The 20,760-nt window shown below is 41.6% G+C and overlaps 2 protein-coding genes across 4 annotated transcripts in view; one reads left to right on the top strand and one right to left on the bottom strand.

Annotated features, from left to right (window-relative positions):
* Positions 1-1,105: 1,105 nt before the first annotated feature.
* Positions 1,106-16,101, bottom strand: LOC110530437 (opsin-5). The gene is made up of 6 exons (XM_021613496.3): positions 15,949-16,101; positions 12,073-12,166; positions 9,530-9,692; positions 7,746-7,873; positions 6,494-6,828; positions 1,106-2,842 (listed from the first exon to the last, which is right to left on the bottom strand). Exons 1-6 carry the CDS (start codon positions 16,000-16,002, stop codon positions 2,156-2,158), a joined length of 1,461 nt encoding a protein of 486 aa, XP_021469171.3. The 5' UTR covers positions 16,003-16,101; the 3' UTR covers positions 1,106-2,155.
* Positions 16,102-16,266: 165 nt separating this feature from the next.
* Positions 16,267-20,760, top strand: part of LOC110530436 (E3 ubiquitin-protein ligase RNF138) — a 45,859-nt gene continuing 41,365 nt past the window's right edge. Inside the window, exon 1 of one of the 3 annotated variants that reach the window (XM_090182457.1) lies at positions 16,267-16,415. In XM_090182457.1, coding sequence (XP_090038583.1) covers positions 16,372-16,415 — 44 coding nt within the window. In that variant the 5' untranslated portion in view covers positions 16,267-16,371. The remainder of the gene's footprint in view (positions 16,416-20,760) is intronic. The other 2 variants (XM_090182455.1, XM_090182456.1) reach the window with 2 other exon arrangements.

Raw genomic sequence — 20,760 nt, 5'->3', positions numbered from 1 at the left:
ACTATATTTGACATGGTACAATAAGTTATTTTTTGTAAGCCCATAACCATGTGTGTGAGGTGTATACTTTTTGTTTCCAATTAGATTTGTTTAAGACTACCAAGAAAAACTGTGACCCTTATTTAGCACACTGCACTAAAAGGTTCATGTCTGCTACTGGACATTCATGTCAGTGAAGTGTTTATTATGGTGCGTATGTGTTTTTACTCGTATTTGTGTGAGAGGTATCTCAAAAAGAGCTGGTGGTGGCACTTTTCACTGTCTGGTTAAATAAAGTCTGTTCCAGGAAGGTGTGTTTTGTCATAATTATGCTCACATCTAGTGGTTTGCAGTCCATGACTCACTAAACACCCCTCAGTCCTTGTAGTGAAGAAAACATTTAACTTTACTGGAAATACATTTTTGCATGATAGTTTTTTTTCCTTTAACAATTATTTAACACTAACACTTATGTTAAATGTGGATCTCCCATTCTACATTACATTGGGACACAATTGTTTTTCCTGTCCCGGACAAACTCCTGGCCCCGCCCCTAATGATGAACTAGTGTGCCCAGACAGCAATAACAGAACAGGACTTGGGTAGAGCCTAGATTAACTAGTTTGCCTAGGCAGCAAAAACAGAAAATTGGGTAGAGCCCAGATTATGAAATAGTTTGCTCAGACAGCAAAATAAACTTGGGTAGAGCCCAGATGCATGAGATTAGAAGACCATAGAGCAGCTGTGTTCAAGAAGCTTCTCCTTGGGGGTCGGACTCAACCAATCCCAGATCTATCCAACCCTAGTGGACCAACTCTAACCACCACATGGTTGCTGCTGTGAAACACTTTTAATTGAATGTTTTAAAATAGATTAGGGATAAGTAAGCGATAAGATCAACACATTGTTTAAAGACATTGATTTATGTTTCGTGGCAACCTTCCCATATTGTAATTCTAATATTCTAATCAAGGCTGGAGCCTGTTGCTGTCATGAATTCCCTACGCAAACAGGAGAAAATTAATCTCTGCATGAATGACTGATGACTAGATCAGCTAATGCAAACGTGGATTAGCGTCGGTTCTCCACCCAATAATTACATCCATCAATTTTAAGGTTGTTTAAATCAACATTGTTTCAGTTGCACCCAAATGATTCACTCTAAGTACAACTGTTTACTTTAACCAAGACTACAAAACAATATTTTTTTATCTTAGCATCATTATATTCTCAAATAGGAAGTTAGTAATTAAATGAATGATTAAAACACCAGAGTTCAATAGTTAGCAAGAGAGAGAAGGTGCATGGCAAGTTAGTTAAATTGTGGAAAACGGGAGGAAGGTTCAATTGCTTTGTAACAGGATTGGAGGGAATCGACATCTTGCAGATATTTTTTGGGGGGACCTGTGTGATGGAAGACATCCCATGCAGATGACTGTCATGCATATTTAACAACCAGTTCACACACACACAATGAGTCAATACCAGAAAACACATCCGTGTCTGCTTGTTTTGTCCTCCCCACTCTCTCGTTGACTTTGAATTGGACTATTTGTTTAATTGCCTTGCTCACGCTCTCCCCTCTGTGTTGCACTTTTATACAGTTGTTGAATGAGTTGTGTTATTGTTGAGTGAGTAGCAAATTCACTCGTCTATTGTAATCTCTTAAAGTATCAGTATGTACATTTGTTTGATTCTCTCTCATCTCTTTTATACATCCAGACAACAATGTAGTTTCATGTTGAGTAAAGCCACGCTGTACTAAACCAACCTGTGATCTACATTAGTAATCCAGCATCCATGTACCTGCATTAGCAACGTGTAAACAATGGTTTAAATTGGGGTGTAGAGTAAGTTGGACTGATGTGAAAGTTGGTTGGGCTTTCCATCGTCATGTGTCCAACCAATTATTACCGCACACAGAAAACAGTATTGTACCGGTTCTTCCCAATCCATCAGGTCCTTCACTTCTGTTCCACTGTAATCTCCTCCAGCCCCCATGAATCCCTGAGGGACAACCCAGGTTTTTATTAAGTAGTATGTTTTAACAAAAAGAGTCAATGTCAATCTTGACAGATAAACATATTTTAAATTATGGAATTTATTTATATATCAACTGCCAAATATAGACCAGAGATGTAAAAAAACTATAAAACCAGAATGAATATTTAACATTTTAGGGCCAGGCCACTTTAGCGTGTCCCGGCACCATCTCAAAGTTGATCCGAAGGTTGTCGATTTCTGAGGTCCTTTTGCTGTGCTTGGTGGCTCGCAGGGACTTCTTATGACACGCTTCCTGCTTCCGCATCTGTTTTTGAGTCATCGACTGCAGCTGGGGCTCTGTTGAGAGCTGATCCTGAGGTGCGTAAACTTTGGCTGAGGAGCTGGGGATGTTGGTACCGCCATGGCAACCTCTTGGGTAGTGTCTGAAGCACTCGAAGGCATCGCTGCACTTCTCGCCGGGGCTAGTGCAACCTCTGGACTCGGCCAGGGCTTGGCGGGCGGATGAGGTGGGGGAACAGGACTGGCCATGGCCCGGACGTCTACAGAACGATTGGAGGCTGACCCGGACCACCAAGTGGGAGTGGCACTTCCCCACAGCGCCCTGGGAGCAGGAGCACAGACAGCCCTTCAGAAAGGCCCTGCAAAGGCTCACCAGGTCTCGGTACATCACCCTGCGGAAGTTAGGCCTGAGCAGCAGGTAGATAATGGGGTTGTAGATGGTGGAGGACTTAGCAAACATGGCAGGCACGGCGAACGCCAAAGGTGGGATGTTATCCATGTGTCCGAACGCTGCCCACATCGACACCACGGCATAAGGGCTCCACGCTGCGAAGAAACCGATACAGACAGCGACACTCAGCTGGAGAAGAAAACATTGAAAAGAAAAGGGGGGAAGGAAAGAGAGCACAAATGTAAACAGTTCAACAAGGTCTATTGGCAGATTGCACTCCATACCCAACTGCCTGACTCCCAAGGATTACATGATTGAAACAGGCCATTGAGATTATTTTAACGTCAAGGTTTAAAGCAAGGGACATCAGAGCCTACCTGACTGCCATTGATTGGATGGAGAGAGTAAAAAATATATATAGGTGAAGCATTGTTGTATGGGTTGCTGAGGAGTATTTTTCACCCCTAATAAAAGGCCTAGTTTACAGATTTTTGAAATAAAAAATGTAAAAGCTTTGAGGGTGAGCAGTCAATAAGTTTTGCGTTCATCCAGTGTGTTACTCGGGCTCAATTTATTTTGACTCTACATTTCCATATACGTAGGAGATTCGTTTTTTTGTTTCGGCTCATTCCAAGGGGAGGAGAGTTATAGAAGCATATGTGAGTTTTTCAAAACTTGTGAATTTTAGACAACTATAAAAAATAAATAAATATGTTTTTTTTATTATTATTATTTTTTTTTTTTTAATTAGCCCATACACACACAGTGCATTCAGCAAGTATTCAGACCTTGAACTTTTTCACATTTTGTTATAGCCTTATTCTAAAATTGATAAAATATCCCCCCATCATCATCTACACACATTACCCAATAATGACAAAGCAAAAGCAGGTTTCTTAAATGTATAAAAAAGCGGAAATACCTTATTTACAGAAGTATTCAGACCCTTTGCTATGAGACGCCAAATTGAGCTCAGGTGCATCCTGTTTCCATTGATGATCCTTGAGATGTTTCTACAACTTGATTGGAGTCCACCTGTGGTAAATTCAATTGATTGGACATGATTTGGAAAAGGCACACACATTTGACAGTTCATGTCAGAGCAAAAACCAAGCCATGAGGTCGAAGGAATTGTCTGTAGAGCTCCGAAATAGGATTGTGTCGAGGCAGAGATCCGGGGAAGAGTACCAAAAAATGTCTGCATCATTTAAGGTCCGCAAGAACACAGTGGCCTCCATCATTGTTAAATTGAAGTTTGGAACCACCAAAACTCACCCTAGAGCTGGCTGCCTGGCCAATCTGAGCAATCAGGGGAGAGGTACCTTGGTCAGGGAGGTGACCAAGAACCCGATGGTCACTCTGACAGAGCTTCAGCGGTCCTCTTTGGAGATGGGAGAACCTTCCAGAAGGACAACCAACTCTGCAACACTCAATCAATCATGCCTTTATGGTAGAGTGGCCAGACGGTAGCCACTCCTCAGTAAAAGGCACATAACACTCACTTGGAGTTTGCCAAAAGGCACTTAATGGACTCTCAGACCATGAGAAAGAAGATTCTCTGGTCTGATGAAACCAAGAATGAACTCTTTGGCATGAATGTGAAGCGTCACATCTGGAGGAAACCAGGCACCATCCCTACGGTGAAGCATGGTGGTAGCAGCATGTTTTTCAACAGCTGCAGGGACTAATCACGGCTAGTCAGGATCAAGGTAAAGATGAATGGAGCAAAGTACAGAAAGATCCTTGATGAAAACCTGTTCCAGGGCGCTCAGGACCTCAGACTGGTGAAGTTTCAAGTTCCAACAGGACAAGGACCCATCCAAGATAACGCAGGAGTTGCTTCGGGACAAGTCTCTGAATGTCCTTGAGTGGCCCAGCCAGAGCCCCTTGAACAATGTCGAACATCTCTGTAGAGACCTGAGAATAGCTGTGCAGCAACGCTCCCCATCCAACCTGACAGAGCTTGATAGGATCTGAAGAGAAGAATGGGAGAAACTCCCAAATACAGGTGTGCCAAACTTGTAGCATCATACCCAAGACTCGAGGCTGTAATCACTGCCAAAGGTGCTTCAACAAAGTACTGAGTAAAGCGTCTGAATATTTATGTAAGTGATATTTCTTTATTTTTAATAAATTTGCAAAAATGTCAACCTGTTTTTGCTTTATCATTATGGGGTATTGTGTGTAGATTGAGTAAAAAAAACAATTTAATCAATTTTAGAATAAGGCTGTAACGTAACAAAATGTGGAGGAAGTCAAGGGGACTGATCACTTTCTCGTAAAAGCATGTCTGACATGTATTGGGATGCACAATCATGGATTGATTTAAACCAGTAGGAGAATCTTAAAAGTAATTATAAAACTCACAAGCAGTCAGTGCAGAGACTTTAAATCGGTAGAATGTGTGCTCTCCATCTTGTCTTGGTCAGTACCCATGCTGTAGAATTCTGTATGCTTTGCAGTGTACCAATAGCTTTCTTGGATAGACCAGACACGGCCTGACTCTCCCTGTGCTTTGGCTCCAACAATAAGTACCTCAGTCTTGTCTTGATTTAGCTGGAGAAGCTTCCAGTATTTAAATAACATATACAGTCTAATAATTTTTCCATGGAGCTAAAATCCTCTGAAACAGAAATGCAACGTTGTGTATTGTCTGCGTAGCAGTGAAAATGAATGCTGTGCTTTCTGAACAGTACCAGACCCAAAATCAAACCTCGTGGAACGCCACATGCAATATGCATTTGAGTTATGTTCACTAAGTGAGAGGTCCTGAAACCAATTTAGAACAGGACCGGAGATGCCAACCCACCTCTCCAGTCTGTCCAGAAGGACATCATGGTCAACAGTGTTGAATGCAGCACTTAAAGTACAAGGAGAGAGAGCTGTTTGGCAACTGTGTTGGCTCTAAGATCATTTAGCACTTTAAGGCTGTCTCTGTGATGTGGTGGGCCCGAAAACCTGATAGGAAATTTTCTACAGTTGGCACTTAAATAATGGAGCTGTTTGAAAACCAATTGATCCAGAACTTTGCTTAAGAATGGAAGGTTGGCGATTTAGCCATTTTTGACCAGAGCTGAAGAATATAGATTACTTTTGGAGAGAGAAACAGAGGGAGATGGGGCTGAGCGCTACAACGAGTCCCGTCTCTGAAATGCTTTGATTTGGATGGCTAGTAGATTATCCCCCAGCAGATCTGTCCTATCGCTTTGTTCCTCCAAATTAGTTTTATTCTGACCCCTGGGGCCTCTTTTTAATATGCCGATGGCGTTGGAATCAAGCCTCAGAGAAGAGAGTCCCCAGCCAGTGTGTTTCCCGATAATATTTGCACCAATAATCACAGGTATGAACGGATGAGCACGGGCCGTCACCCCTGAAGCAGGGCTGGTAGCAAGGTGAAGGTGTGTGTGTGTTCTATTGGCACATACTATACAGGACGGAGAGGATGAGGGCTCTTATAAAGCTCTTATGGGGGGATTATACAGGAACACAGTAATGCAGGAGAGGGAGAGAGAGCAAAAGGACAAAATGAAGCATCATTATTGTTAGCCATTTTCTGCAGTATTAATTAGGGAATGTCTTGAGAGTACTGACTGAGCGTCCTATTCATGACAGTAACCCAGACAGGACACGATACATCTGTATAGTGCCATTCTCCTATTCCCTGTCCAACTACAAACCTCCTATTACAATACGTGAAGTGGCCCTAGTTGTGAGTATAAAATAGGCAATTTAATTACTTTCCCAAAATGGATCAACCAATCAAATGTATTTATCCCTTTTTAAATCAACAGTTGTCACAGCATGCTTTACAGTACCCCTGTGAGACCACACCATGCTCACCTTCACAATAACATCCTGGATGTTGCTCATCTTGGTCTGCCGGGCCTCGTGATGCTCCATGGCCTTATGGGAGGCTCGGACCGTCATCAGGATGCCCGTGTAGGACGCCACGATGACACAGCAGGGCACGATGTAGCACAAGACAAAGAGCGCCGCCGTGTAGGAGCGGGCCACGGGATGCAGGTTGGACAGGCGCCAGTCGATGCAGCAGGCTGTGCCGTAGGGCTCCGGACCATACTCACCCCAGTGGGCCAGAGGGGAGCAGGCGAACACCAGGGCCCAAGCCCATGCACAGGCTATCAGTAGACGGCCGTGGACGGCGTTGAACCGGTTACCTGGACGGATGGATGGGGATATGGACAGTCACAGTTTAAAGCTGCAATATGTAACTTATTTGGCGACCCGACCCTATTCACATAAAAATTAGTTATAGATCTGTCATTCGCTTAGAAAACAAGTCAAAGAATATATCCATCGGTTCTATGCTTTCTGTTTAATTTTAACGGCTTTTACTTTCAGTTTTGTACACCAGCTTCAAACAGCTGAAAATATAATATTTTGGGTTATTGAAAATATATATTTCACAGCGCTTTAGATGGTGCAATGATTATCATAAACTGAAATTAGGCAAACCATTGTCATTTTAGCAACCAGGAAGTGGCAGCGTGATTTCTGCATATTGCACCTTTAATAGGGTAGCATAGTCATCATTAGAGAATCTGGGGTGGATTTGCGGAGGAACATGAGGTTTCTCAAAGTGAACATGTCATAGGGTAATATTTTGAGAAGTACACATTTTTCTGAACTGTTTAATGCTACGAGGGGTTATTTCCCAATTCCCAGGCCTGGATATGTAGAGTGCACATGGAATTTACTAAATATATGGATAACCATTTCAGAACAGCAATGAATAACTAAATTGTTCAAATTGGTTAAGTGTGTCTCGGGCTAAAACATCCAAGCAGATGCAATTTCAGTACCATTGCAAAAAAGGACATTCTCAGAATTTAAAACTGAATAGCACCGTTTTTTGGCAACATCATAAGCCACACTAATTGAGTGTTGGCTAGTCGCTAGTGGACACTCATTAGCCATCAAAGCAGTGGCTGATGAGTATTTGGTCACTGTGGAATTATGTAGTTCTTAAATTGTCACAGTCAATAAATCAAAAGTCACCCACTTAGGATCAGTACATTTCAAAACGATGTCAATTCCATGGGCAAGACTAAGGCCAGGCTCTTTGATAACTTACCGTAGAGAGGATAACATACTTTCACAAAACACACCATGCTCAACAGGGTGAGAGTTGTCAGACTGCAGACTCCAAACAACATGCCGCAGAACGCGTAGATCAAACACACTGTTTTCCCAAACAGCCACCTGAGAGAGGGGAGGGAGAGGAGAGAAAGGGGTAGAGGGGTAAAGACCGAGAGACGGGAGGGAGTGAAAGAGGAAAAGGAGGAAGAAAGTGTGAGAATGACCGAGACAGAAAGAAAGAGTCGGAGATGGAACACTAGTAATTTGTTTAGCACTCCACTGTGGCTTGGCAGTACTTTAAGTGGTCTTTCATGCTGAACCGAACTGCACTGTGCTGGATTGGACATTTCCTTTTCACTTGATCCTTTCCAGGAGGTTCTAGTGGATACAGTGCCTTGCGAAAGTATTCGGCCCCCTTGAACTTTGCGACCTTTTGCCACATTTCAGGCTTCAAACATAAAGATATACAACTGTATTTTTTTTGTGAAGAATCAACAACAAGTGGGACACAATCATGAAGTGGAACGACATTTATTGGATATTTCAAACCTTTTTAACAAATCAAAAACTGAAAAATTGGGCGTGCAAAATTATTCAGCCCCCTTAAGTTAATAGTTTGTAGCGCCACCTTTTGCTGCGATTATAGCTGTAAGTCGCTTGGGGTATGTCTCTATCAGTTTTGCACATCGAGAGACAAATTTCTTCCCATTCCTCCTTGCAAAACAGCTCGAGCTCAGTGAGGTTGGATGGAGAGCATTTGTGAACAGCAGTTTTCAGTTCTTTCCACAGATTCTCGATTGGATTCAGGTCTGGACTTTGACTTGGCCATTCTAACACCTGGATATGTTTATTTTTGAACCATTCCATTGTAGATTTTGCTTAATGTTTTGGATCATTGTCTTGTTGGAAGACAAATCTCCGTCCCAGTCTCAGGTCTTTTGCAGACTCCATCAGGTTTTCTTCCAGAATGGTCCTGTATTTGGCTCCATCCATCTTCCCATCAATTTTAGCCATCTTCCCTGTCCCTGCTGAAGAAAAGCAGGCCCAAACCATGATGCTGCCATGTCTTGGTAGATTTGCAGTGGTCTGATACTCCTTCCATTTCAATATTATCGCTTGCACAGTGCTCCTTGGGATGTTTAAAGCTTGGGAAATCTTTTTGTATCCAAATCCGGCTTTAAACTTCTTCACAACAGTATCTCGGACCTGACTGGTGTGTTCCTTGTTCTTCATGATGCTCTCTGCGCTTTTAACGGACCTCTGAGACTATCACAGTGCAGGTGCATTTATACGGAGACTTGATTACACACAGGTGGATTGTATTTATCATCATTAGTCATTTAGGTCAACATTGGATCATTCAGAGATCCTCACTGAACTTCTGGAGAGAGTTTGCTGCACTGAAAGTAAAGGGGCTGAATAATTTTGCACGCCCAATTTTTCAGTTTTTGATTTGTTAAAAAAGTTTGAAATATCCAATAAATGTCGTTCCACTTCATGATTGTGTTCGACTTGTTGTTGATTCTTCACAAAAAATACAGTTTTATATCTTTATGTTTGAAGCCTGAAATGTGGCAAAAGGTCGCAAAGTTCAAGGGGGCCGAATACTTTCGCAAGGCACTGTAAGTAACCAGGTCAGCACAGTTCGGCTTGGCTGGAGTGTAAAATTGCATACAGTACCAGACCTGGGTACTTCCTAATTTCACTGTTATTTGTACAGTACCTGTGGTAGATATTTGCTAGGCTTGGCTATGTAGTGTAAACAGGTGTGTGCAGTACCTATGGTAGATGCTGGAGGTGATGGCCATGGGGTAGAGGGACAGGGTTAGACTCATGTCGCTGATGGCCAGGTTGATTATGAAGAACTCAGCAGGTTTGAGCAGGTGCTTCTTTTTGTAGGAGATGTATAGCAGTGTGCTGTTGCTAAACAGAGAGCACATGCCTGCAGACCAGAGAGAGATATCACTCAGTATCCTGCTGTGAGAATTACCACAGACAGACAGCTGAAGACAACAACTAGAGGTGTATACTGTTGAGGTCGGAAGTTTACATACACCTTAGCCAAATGCATTTAAATTCAGTTTCACAATTCCTGACATTAAATTATATTAAAAAGTCCCTGTCTTAGGTCAGTTTGGATCACCACTTTATTTTAAGAATGTGAAATGTCAGAATAATAGTAGAGTGATTTATTTCAGCTTTTATTTCTTTCATCACATTCCCAATGGGTCAGAAGTTTAAATACACTCAATTATTATTTGGTAGCATTGCCTTTAAATTGTTTAACTTGGGTCATATGTTTTGGGTAGCCTTCCACAAGCTTCCCACAATAAGTTGGGTGAATTTTGGCCAATTCCTCCTGGCAGAGCTGGTGTAACGGAATCAGGTTTGTAGGCCTCCTTGCTCGCACACGCTTTTTCAGTTCTGCCCACACATTTTCTATAGGATTGAGGTCAGGGCTTTGTGATGGGCACTCAAATACCTTGACTTTGTTGTCCTTAAGCCATTTTGCCACAACTTTGGAAGTATGCTTGGGGTCATTGTCCATTTGGCAGACCCATTTGCGACCAAGCTTTTAACTTCCTGACTGATGTCTTAAGATGTTGCTTCAATATATCCACATAATTTTCCTGCCTCATGATCCCATCTATTTTGTGAAGTGGACCAGTCCCTCCTGCAGCAAAGCACCCCCACAAAATGATGCAAGCCACCCCCGTGGTTCACGGTTGGGATGGTGTTCCTCAGCTTGCAAGACTCCCCCTTTTTCCTCCAAACATAACGATGGTCACTATGGACAAACAGTTCTATTTTTGTTTCATCAGACCAGAGGACATTTCTCCAAAAAGTATGATCTTTGTCACCACGTGCAGTTGCAAAACGAAGTCTGACATTTTATGGCAGTTTTTGAGCAGTGACTTCTTCCTTGCTGGGCGGCCTTTCAAGTTATGTCGATATAGGACTCGTTTTACTGTGGATATAGATACTTTTGTACCCGTTTCCTCCAGCATCTTCACAAGGTCCTTTGCTGTTCATCTGGGATTGATTTGCACTTTTCGCACCAAAGTACGTTAATCTCTAGGAGACAGAACGTGTCTACTTCCTGAGCGGTAAAAAGACTGCGTGGTCCCATGGTGTTTATACTGGCATACTATTGTTTGTACAGATGAACGTGGTACCGTCGGGCGTTTGGAAATTGCTTCCAAGGATGATCAAGACTTGTGGAGGCCTACAAAAAAAATTATTAGATCTTGGCTGATTTCTTTTGATTTTCCCATGATGTCAAGCAAAGAGGCACTGAGTTTGAAGGTAGGCCTTGAAAGACATCCACAGGTACACCTCCAATTGACTTAAATTGTCATTTAGCCTATCAGAAGCTTCTAAAGCCATGACATAATTTTGGGGAATTTTCCAAGCTGTTTAAAGGCACAGTCAACTTAGTGTATGTAAACTTCTGACCCACTGGAATTGTGATACAGTGAATTATTAGTGAAATAATCTAAACAATTGTTGCAAAAATTACTTGGGTCACGCAAAGTAGATGTCTTAACCGACTTGCCAAAACTATAGTTTGTTAACAAGAAATGTGTGGAGTGGTTGAAAAACGAGTTTTAATGACTCCAATCTAAGTGTATGTAAATTTCCAACTTCAATTGTACATACGTAGAACTAAAAATATTAGAACAGGAATGGATGTACTGTCAAGTGGCCATCGTCTGGGGGTATGTCCATTCTAGTAATTCTATTTATATGCCTAAAAACAGTACAGTTAAGGAACATGTTTGAAATAAATACAAAATAAATCCCAGTGTTCAGAAGGAATATTAAGTGAAGTGTTCAGAGACACTGATGTGTTTTAACAGCTCTCTTCAGAGCTTAATGCTATAGTCTGTATTAGATATGAAAAGTTTCCAGTAATGCTTTCAAGATCAAAGCCTGCGGTGGAAAGCTAGCTAGTCAATCTGGGTGAGATTTCTACAGCGTTGTGGCCTTGGCGCACAACTCAACCGTCGACAGAACTAACGCCCCACGGCCTCATCTCTTTTCAGAACCCAAGATGAGACACGTATTTCTGTGTGTCTTGGGGAATACAGATTCCCTCCATACTCTTACACACAAACTTAGTCCCACTGTATAGTCTGGCATCATGTTGAGTTGGTGGACATGTCTCAGCTGAAGCAGAATTATCCTCACAGCAGGAAGCTGACAGAGTAGCTCATGTTACAGTACAATAAGATTTGAGTCAAAGCAGCGTGGCTCTGTTTTCCGTCACAGGTGGCTAACTGGGGGTGTAAGTGAATCCTTTTTGAAGAGAGCTTTCTTACCAAACACTGCATACACTATGGCTACTGTTATATCTGCTGCCACGGGTATGTTTGAAAGGAATGCAATGTCGTCAATGCTCGCTAACACACCCATCTGAAATGGAAGAGAAGAGAAAGAGTTACATAGGTGTACTGAACATGATCAATACCCTCTCTCTCACCAATATGTGGCGTTGACTACATCAAAAGAAGTTGGCTTCAATAAAATAAAAATAATCTATCTACATCCATTCATCCTCCAAGTCATGTGGTCCAGTGATGTAAGGAAAGGCCTAGTTAAGCTGCAGCTGGCCCAGAACAGTGGCATGTCTGGCTCTTTATTGTAATCAGAGGGCTAATATAAATACTATGCATGCCAGTACTATGCATGGCTAAGAGTTGAGGAGAGTGACTGTTTCTTATAAAAGTAGTGATGTAATGTGTTTCATGTTGTGTGCACCCCAGGAAGAGTAGCTGCTGCTTTCACAACAGCTAATGGGGATCCTGATAAAAAATACTAAATACCAAGAAAGGTTGAATACCTCACATGTCCAGTCTGTTTTCACCTTGGTGTACTGTGAGGTTTACTGACAAGTTTACCTTTTCCCCTCAGTGTTGCATGCAAGCAAATCAGAGAACATCCATGACCATACATCACCAAAATGTTGTATTAACAGAAAGATGACTAAGAACTATTTGAGTACATCCATTTCTCTGTGTATGTGAGACCATATTTTTTTTTACATGTATTCAATTTAGAGTTCACATGTTAACAACCACTTGTCATCTATGCATAGTCACTTGAATTAACTCTACGTGTACATACTACCTCTACTAACCGGTGCCCCCTGTATATATTGTTAGTTTTTACTGCTGCTCTTTAACAGGCAATAGCTGATGTTTTGCCGGTGTGGGATGTGGAACTGCATTGGAGGAGCTTTCCAATCGGGGAGCAGCTGCTCTTGTGATTGTAATGAAGTCACACCCTCCCACTTGTGTTAGAAATTCAGAACGAGTAGGTTATAGGCCTCTAGAAATAATGACGCTCAAATAGAAATTAATTATTTCGTTTAATGATTTTCAATCAACCTAATTGAGGTGTAGATTACACATCTGTGTTCAACTTGTAAACAAGGATGCATTGGATTTATTATTTACTTGCAACCTCTTGGTTACTAGTCAAACGTTCTAACCACTAGGCTACCTGCCGCCCCAAATGAGTGTTCGATGGACTTATTTGACAGAAGTCAATACAGCTACTCTATCAAATTGGATATTTAATGTAAAGTGTAGACCATAACACGCAATTTAGAACAGGAATGTGTTTAATTGAAATGTCTTTACTTACAATCCAATTTAACTCCGTTCAAGCCTTGAGCTTCATTTAAAAGCAGAACACGTCAGCTCTGAAAGGTAATTAATTGCAGCCATGTGCTAACTCGGATTTGATGGATCTTAATGTTTTGTAGCGGAGTTTGTCACACCTGCTGTGAATAACTTTAATCCCACCGCCTATATTTTTTTTCACTTCAGTGGAACTGAGATGATATGGAGTGATAATTAATATTGTGTGGGGTCTTTTTTATTAATGGTTATCCTGACAAAACTCAGTGGTTCAGATTTTTGCAAGCGTTTCGTGGAATCCTGGATTGGTTTATTTTTGAGGCATATAAACCCGGTCTAGAAGTGCAAGACTTCAGGATCAGAGCTCAATTGGATCATTATTCTCGAAGCATCAGCCCCAGTGGTGCTTGAATGAACAGCAAAACAGTTATTTTATTGACATGAAAAAAAATGATTCGATACCAACTCGTGCATATTCAGCTTTTTAAACTCGACGCTACAGAACTATTGAATCCCAATTTCAATAATTTCGCATGCAACAACAAAAGACGAGTAAAGGCTATTTCAAGTTCGTACCTTGTCAGAGCGTGCTGCTGGATGTAAGGTATGTTGCTTGAAAGCCCCGGAAAGTTACCTGAAGATGCTGTTATTTAGCCTCCATAATACCACATTGGTCATGTCCAGCGGTGCGGTAACCCAGGTGGTAATTCAATTGGTTGTCAAATATGCGCAGACAACAATAAACTACACGGGTCTCCGAAAGGCTGAGCGCTCATAAGTGAACGGTCCTTGAATGTGGCATAGCGCCTGTGTGTGAATTGGGCTATACTCATCGAAATCAGTCCTGTCCACCTTTTAAAGCTTACTAGACTTGATTTGTCAAAACATCATACTGAATTAATTTAACAGCATGATGCTTCTGTTCATTGCTGACGTCCAGTACAAATTCGTAGAATCCTGGAGCAAAAGGGAGCCCGGGCTTTTACGCACATTGATACTGATTCTCCAATTACCTCCCTGTGAAATCGTTTCCTGCATGCTGTGTGAGTGTCTCCCGTCATATACTATGGATGTTAACACTAGTCTAATTATTCCTACAGGCCGTGTGTACTGGTCCGTCACTATTAAATTAAATTCCAAATGGATTTTAATGTTCTGTAATTACATTGGACAACATTCCTAGAGGGTTCAATAGGTCAACAACTAGGGTGTTCAATACATTTTCAACTTTATAAAGAACTTTTTAAAAGTATTCTGATTAGGGACTATACATGATTGCGGCAGGTAGCCTAGTGGTTAGAGCGTTGGACTAGTAACAAAGGTTAACAAGGTAAAAAATATTGTTTTTGTTCTTTTATTTATTTAACCAAGTAGGCAAGTTGAGAACAAGTTCTCATTTACAATTGCGACCTGGCCAAGATAAAGCAAAGCAGTTCGACACAGAGTTACACATGGAGTAAAACAAACAGTCAATAATACAGTAGAAAAGTATATACAATGTGAGCAAATGAGGCGAGATGGGAGGTAAAGGCAAAAAAAAGGCCATGGTGGCGAAGTAAATACAATATAGCAAGTAAAACACTGGAATGGTAGATTTTCAGTGGAAGAATGTGCAAGGTAGAGATAATTGGGTGCAAAGGCGCAAAATAAATACAGTAGGGGAAGAGGTAGTTGTTTGGCCTAAATTATAGATGGGCTATGTACAGGTGCAGTAATCTGTGAGCTGCTCAAAGCTAGTGAGGGAGATATGTTTCCAGTTTCAGAGATTTTTGTAGTTCGTTCCCATCATTTGCAGCAGAGAACTGGAAGAACTGACTTGCCTAGTTAAATAAAGGTTACGAACAAATTCTTGTAATGCCAGCCTACCAAACGGCCGAAGCCCTCCTGCCGGGACGGGGGCTGGGATTGAAAATAAAAGAAAAATAGGCCACATCACATCACGACGAGACAATTTAAAGACCTATGACAAGCAAGGCAGCAACAAAACATGGTACCGGCACAAAACATGGTACAAAGATTGGGCACAGACAACAGCAAAGGGCAAGAAGGTAGCGACAACAATACATCACGCAAAGCAGACAACTCTCAGTAAGAATGTCCATGATTGAGTCCTTGAATGAAGAAATTGAGCAGTTCCAGTCGCTACCTGCAGCGAACTGAAAAGAGGAGCAACCCAGGGATGCACATTTCAAAGAAAATTATCAAACCATTGAATACAATCAGAACATGTTTTTCGAACCGAGTGGGGACGTGAGTGGAGGATGACTGCATGCAATGTTTGAAATTATAAATGAAGCCTTACATACCATTGACATGGTGTTTTCTGTCAGCCAATTATGTTTTTTTTAACTAGGCAAATCAGTTAAAAGAATTAGGCTACAACATAAGTTAATTGCATATCCCCCCACGTAACCTTAAATCGATTCGAATGTAAGGATTAAGTCAAAAGCCATACATTTTCAATTTGCCACAGAAAACGACATTGGTCATACCTTGAAAGATTAGATTAATTATACTGAAACAAATTGTATCTATGGAGACCGGGGAAGTTACCTGTTTTAAAGGTGCCACATGGTCAATCTGACATCTGCATTGACCGTGGAGCATTTACAGTGATATGGCTTCTGTAGAAGTCAGGCATTCTTACTTCTTGCGCTTCCCAGCGCAGAGCTGTTGGGAAGGAAGTGAAAGTGTTCATACAGGACCTCCCGCCCTCACTTACGGTCAACCAATCGTTAGTCTGCATTGTCAGTTCTATTTGTGACGCAAATCGCGCTGCAAGTCCTGCCTCTCCCATCTCCTCATTGGTTTATAGAAGCAGGTACCCATGTGCCATCTCCTCATTGGTTATACCCACGTGGGTGACTGAAAGATGAGTGAGGTCTGTGGCAGTAATGTACCAAATTTATGAAAGTTGCCAATCGCAATATAAAGTCAAGAGAAGAAAAAGCCTAGAAGGAAGAGCGATGACTAGAAATGTGTGAATTAATTGTCGGAGTAGAGGACCTTGTGCATTTCAGGTAAAGTAACAACTCAATATTTATATCCCAGGACAAATTACCTTGCAACAGCAAGCTAGCTAAATAAGACAAATTAGCTAGCAAGTGCAAGCTAGCTAAATTGCCATACATGTTTAATGCTTTTCAACCTGTCCCCAAATTAATATAATTGGTTCGTTTTGATATTTTTTTTTATGTTACCTTTTTTTCTCCCCAATTTCGTGGTATCCAATTGTTTTTTAGTAGCTACTATCTTGTCTCATTGCTACATCTCCCGTACGGGCTCGGGAGAGACAAAGGTTGAAAGTCATGCGTCCTCCGATACACAACCCAACCAAGCAGCACTGCACAGCGCGCATCCAACCCAGAAGCCAGCCACACCAATGTGTCAGAGGAAACACTGCGCACCTGGCAACCTGATATTTTAACCTGCGTGTTGTGATCGTGTTTGGTGTGGCGGGACAAAATACATTTATGCATGATGGCGCATGTGCGCAGCCAGTTTGGGTTCCATGTTAGCCCTTGGCAACGCAGACGCTCGCGAGCAGAGTGGGTGCAATAATTGAATAATATAGATTTCTACATTTATTTTGCAATGCTCACGCACTGTGAGTGGTGTAGTCAGCCTGTAAGGCACTGCATTGCAGTAGTAGCTGTGCTACAAGAGAACCTGGTTTGTGTCCAGGCTCTGTCGCAGCCGGCCTCAACCGGGAGACGCATGGGACGGTGCACAATTGGCCAAGCATCGTCCGGGTTAGGGGAGGGTTTGGCCAGCAGGGATGTTTTTGTCCATTGTCCCATCGTGCACTAGCAACTCCTGTGGCGGGCCGGGTGCAGTGCATGCTGACACAGTCACCTGGTGTACAGTGCTCCCTCTGACACTTTTGTGCGACTAGCTTCTGGGTTAAGTGGGCATTGTGTCAAGAAGCAGTGCGGCTTGCCTGGTTGTGTTTCGGAGGATGCACGGCTCTCAACCTTCACCTCTCCCGAGTCCAGACAGGAGTTGCAGAGATGGGACAAGACTGTACCAATTGGATGCCACGTAATTGGGGAGAAAATACGAAAGACCGGGGTTAAATTCTTTGCTCCAATCCTTCAATTAGTTTCTCCCACCTATTTGTATCCCCTCAGTTATGAAATGACAGTCTCAATAAAATGTCAAAATACCTCAAATATATTTAAAATAATTTATGCAGTCATATCAATGATTTGTTAAATACATTTGACCAAAATAATGTAAGAATAAATCCAACTTAATATGTTGCTCAAAATGTCAGTATCTTTCATGACAATAACAAAAGAGAGCAAATTAGTGATTTAACTCATTAGAAGTTAGACACTTTTTTTTTGACTTTATGGTTCTTTCACACAATGTTGTATGCATGTTCTGAGGACAGACAGCTCTGGAGCTCACAGCATAGGAATGAATCCCTTTAGATACCACGATTCGCTGGGATTGGATGCTAAGGGGGTCCGGCTTGAATTCACCCACTTAGACACAGCTACTCATCCGTAGCTTGGGAAGAAAAGGATTTCTTTGTCTTCAAACTTGTTGCGTTCTGGGTTCGTTGACTTTTTAGACCTTGGCTGCAGCTTGGGTCACGTAGTCTTGTCTATAAATTCTATACTCACAGGTTTTATACCCTTGGGTCAGAAGTGGGCGTAACTGCCTTTAGGGCAATTCTCCTGGCGTACCAAGTTAATTAATGAGGCAAGGTCTAGATTTGAGTCAAATCCAATTTTAGACAACTACCTTCACATTTCAGCTTTACCAAAACATTCTCTTTGATTTGGACATTTTCCACACAACGTACAATGTATAAACATTAACATATACTAGGGAAACTCTTCACGTTACAATGTTTTCGTAATAACGTCATCTATTAACCTTCAATAACAAAACAAAAATGACATACATTTTCATATTCCATCTATCGTCATGACCACCATTGTGGCTGACAGAAACCATTGTTCCAAAGTCCCTTTATTTCATGTTTAATGTTCTGAGGCTGGTTCTCCATTGTAACAGGACAATGGAATTTGTCTGTGGCCTGAGATTTACCAGGGGTGTGAGGGATCATAAAACCCCCACATCTTCAGACCCCTAGATCTCTCCTCCTCTGTTGGGGTTGAGAGAATCTGTAGGGTTGTGGTCTCCTGTAACCTGACCTGATTAGGACAATCATGACAGCTGGTTTGAACACTGTGCATGACAATGCCTGCCAAAACAGTATAAAATGGCAAATTATCAAATGATTTGATAATTTGCCATTCAGAAAAATTGATCTAATTAACTAATAATGCCCAAGAAGCTGGTGTTTGGCGGATATATTGGCACAGGTGTTGCTCGTCTCAGGCCTGCAAACCGTGCCAATATATCCTAAAAACACTGGCTTCGAGGACATTATCACTTTTATACAATGGGTTATTGACATATTTTCATTAATGTTATTTTGAGGAATTTATTCATACTATTTCTACCTTCCACAAGACATAGTCGCAAAACAAATCTACGGTTGCTACCCAAGCCGGCTGGTCGTTCGTTCTATTGGTTCGGTTGACGGAGACGCGACCCAATCGTTCAGTCTTTTTGTTCTGTATCTATGGGTGTGACCCAGTCATTCGTTCTAAATGTTTCATTGCCATACTGCCTAGCAACGTTCTTATACCTTGCTTGCTAGCTAGCCAACTACGGCTAATTTACAGTTACGTCAAACATTGCAGACAGAATAATAACAGTAGTTGCATTTGTTTAAGCTGTTTTCTAACATTAGTGACATTTATTTGGATTCATCCATAACATTGACCGAAAGCGGCACGATTTCGCCTGGCATAGAAAATGTGCTCTCTCGTAAGGACAGTGTTGTTCAGAGGAGCTAGCCAACAACACAGCTAACACTAACTTCAAACTGAAGCTGGAAAGACTGCAAACTAGCTGCACTTCGTTTCGTTTGCCCATTTTCAATTGACATTTCTTTGTATATCCATAAAAATGATGCCAGCTGATTCATGATTTTGACTGGCTGATAAACTCTGATAAACTTTACCCATTCACGATTAGACCCGCCCGTTGTATAATTCTGCACTAGACAGGATTCAAAACATCAGATGGGTGTTTAGAAGCTGTAGAGTGAGGAAACACCAAAAGAGAAGGTATCTAATTCTGCACTTAACAGGACTCGAAACACCTAAATAGTTTTTTTCAACCTTTCCTGTGAGTGCTCCAAGTCCCTGGAAAGGTGTTGCACAACACTTGATAAAGTGGTGTTACAACACACCATGTAATGTTTCAAAACATATCAGGATAATGTGTACAATACTCCAGCAAAATTAAAGTTTTGTCTCCTTCAAGCTGGTGGCAGCTCAGTTTCAACTAGTTGTTATAAAGCACTTAATTTTAACAGTGTACTTGGCAGTGCAGCTAAACACTGTTTTCTGAACTACACACCCTTATGTATTTATTTGGACAGTGAAGCTTAAACTTTTAATTTGGATGTATACTCCCGCCTTTTGGAATTGAGATCAAATGTTTTATATGAGGCGACAATACAGAATGCCACTTTTGATTTTAGGGTATTTTCATATCAGCGCCCCTCTATCTCTCTACGTGTAGGCCATCTTTCTGAGGCTGTCTGGTCCAAACGAGTATGACATTGTTGTCGCCCGTAGCATTAAAGGCAAGGGAAGCCAGCGAGCATCTGGCCTCCTTTGACCAAAATAATTTATAAAAAAATGTGCCTATCAGTGTCGCGCTAAACTGAGCGAGCTCGACTGTGAATGGTCCTGGTGCACCAAAAAGTGTCAAGGGAAGCCAGCTTGGTTTTGGCATCACTCCTATCAAATCGCATTGAGAGCATACGTCATTCACAGAAAAACTTGAATTGTTGTATCTCGTTGTGTTGTCCTGTGGTAGCTAGCTAAAATTGGCCCTTTCCTAAATTAGCCATGGATGGAAATATGGATTCGGACTTGTGGTTTTGCTTCATTCTCCATACTCGCCAATTATTATAATGACGATTCTGATCCAACCATTAATTCCTACATTGTTGTCCCCCTGGTCTGAGAGGATGGAAGTTCAATATGTAGCTAGATTTAGAAGGCTAATGTTAACTAGCTAAAGTTGCCCCTGAATGGAAGTTTGCCTAGCGAGCAAGCATTTTAGCCAGGTAGCCTAGGACAACAAAAAATAAAAGCATTCTACTGTATGACAGAGTGATAGACTGTTTCATCAACATGAAAAAGAAGTTGGCATTAGTGTTTTTCTACAAGTAGGATGAGACATATTATTCTTCTTGCAAGAATGCACATGCACACAGAAATCAGAACCATAGACAGCCACATCATATTTAGCTTACATTGATTGGCC

Source organism: Oncorhynchus mykiss, chromosome 8, assembly GCF_057628025.1.
Source record: "Oncorhynchus mykiss isolate SJ-2025 chromosome 8, ASM5762802v1, whole genome shotgun sequence".
Taxonomy (NCBI): Eukaryota; Metazoa; Chordata; class Actinopteri; order Salmoniformes; family Salmonidae; genus Oncorhynchus; species Oncorhynchus mykiss.
This window is presented reverse-complemented; position numbering and strand designations above follow the sequence as displayed.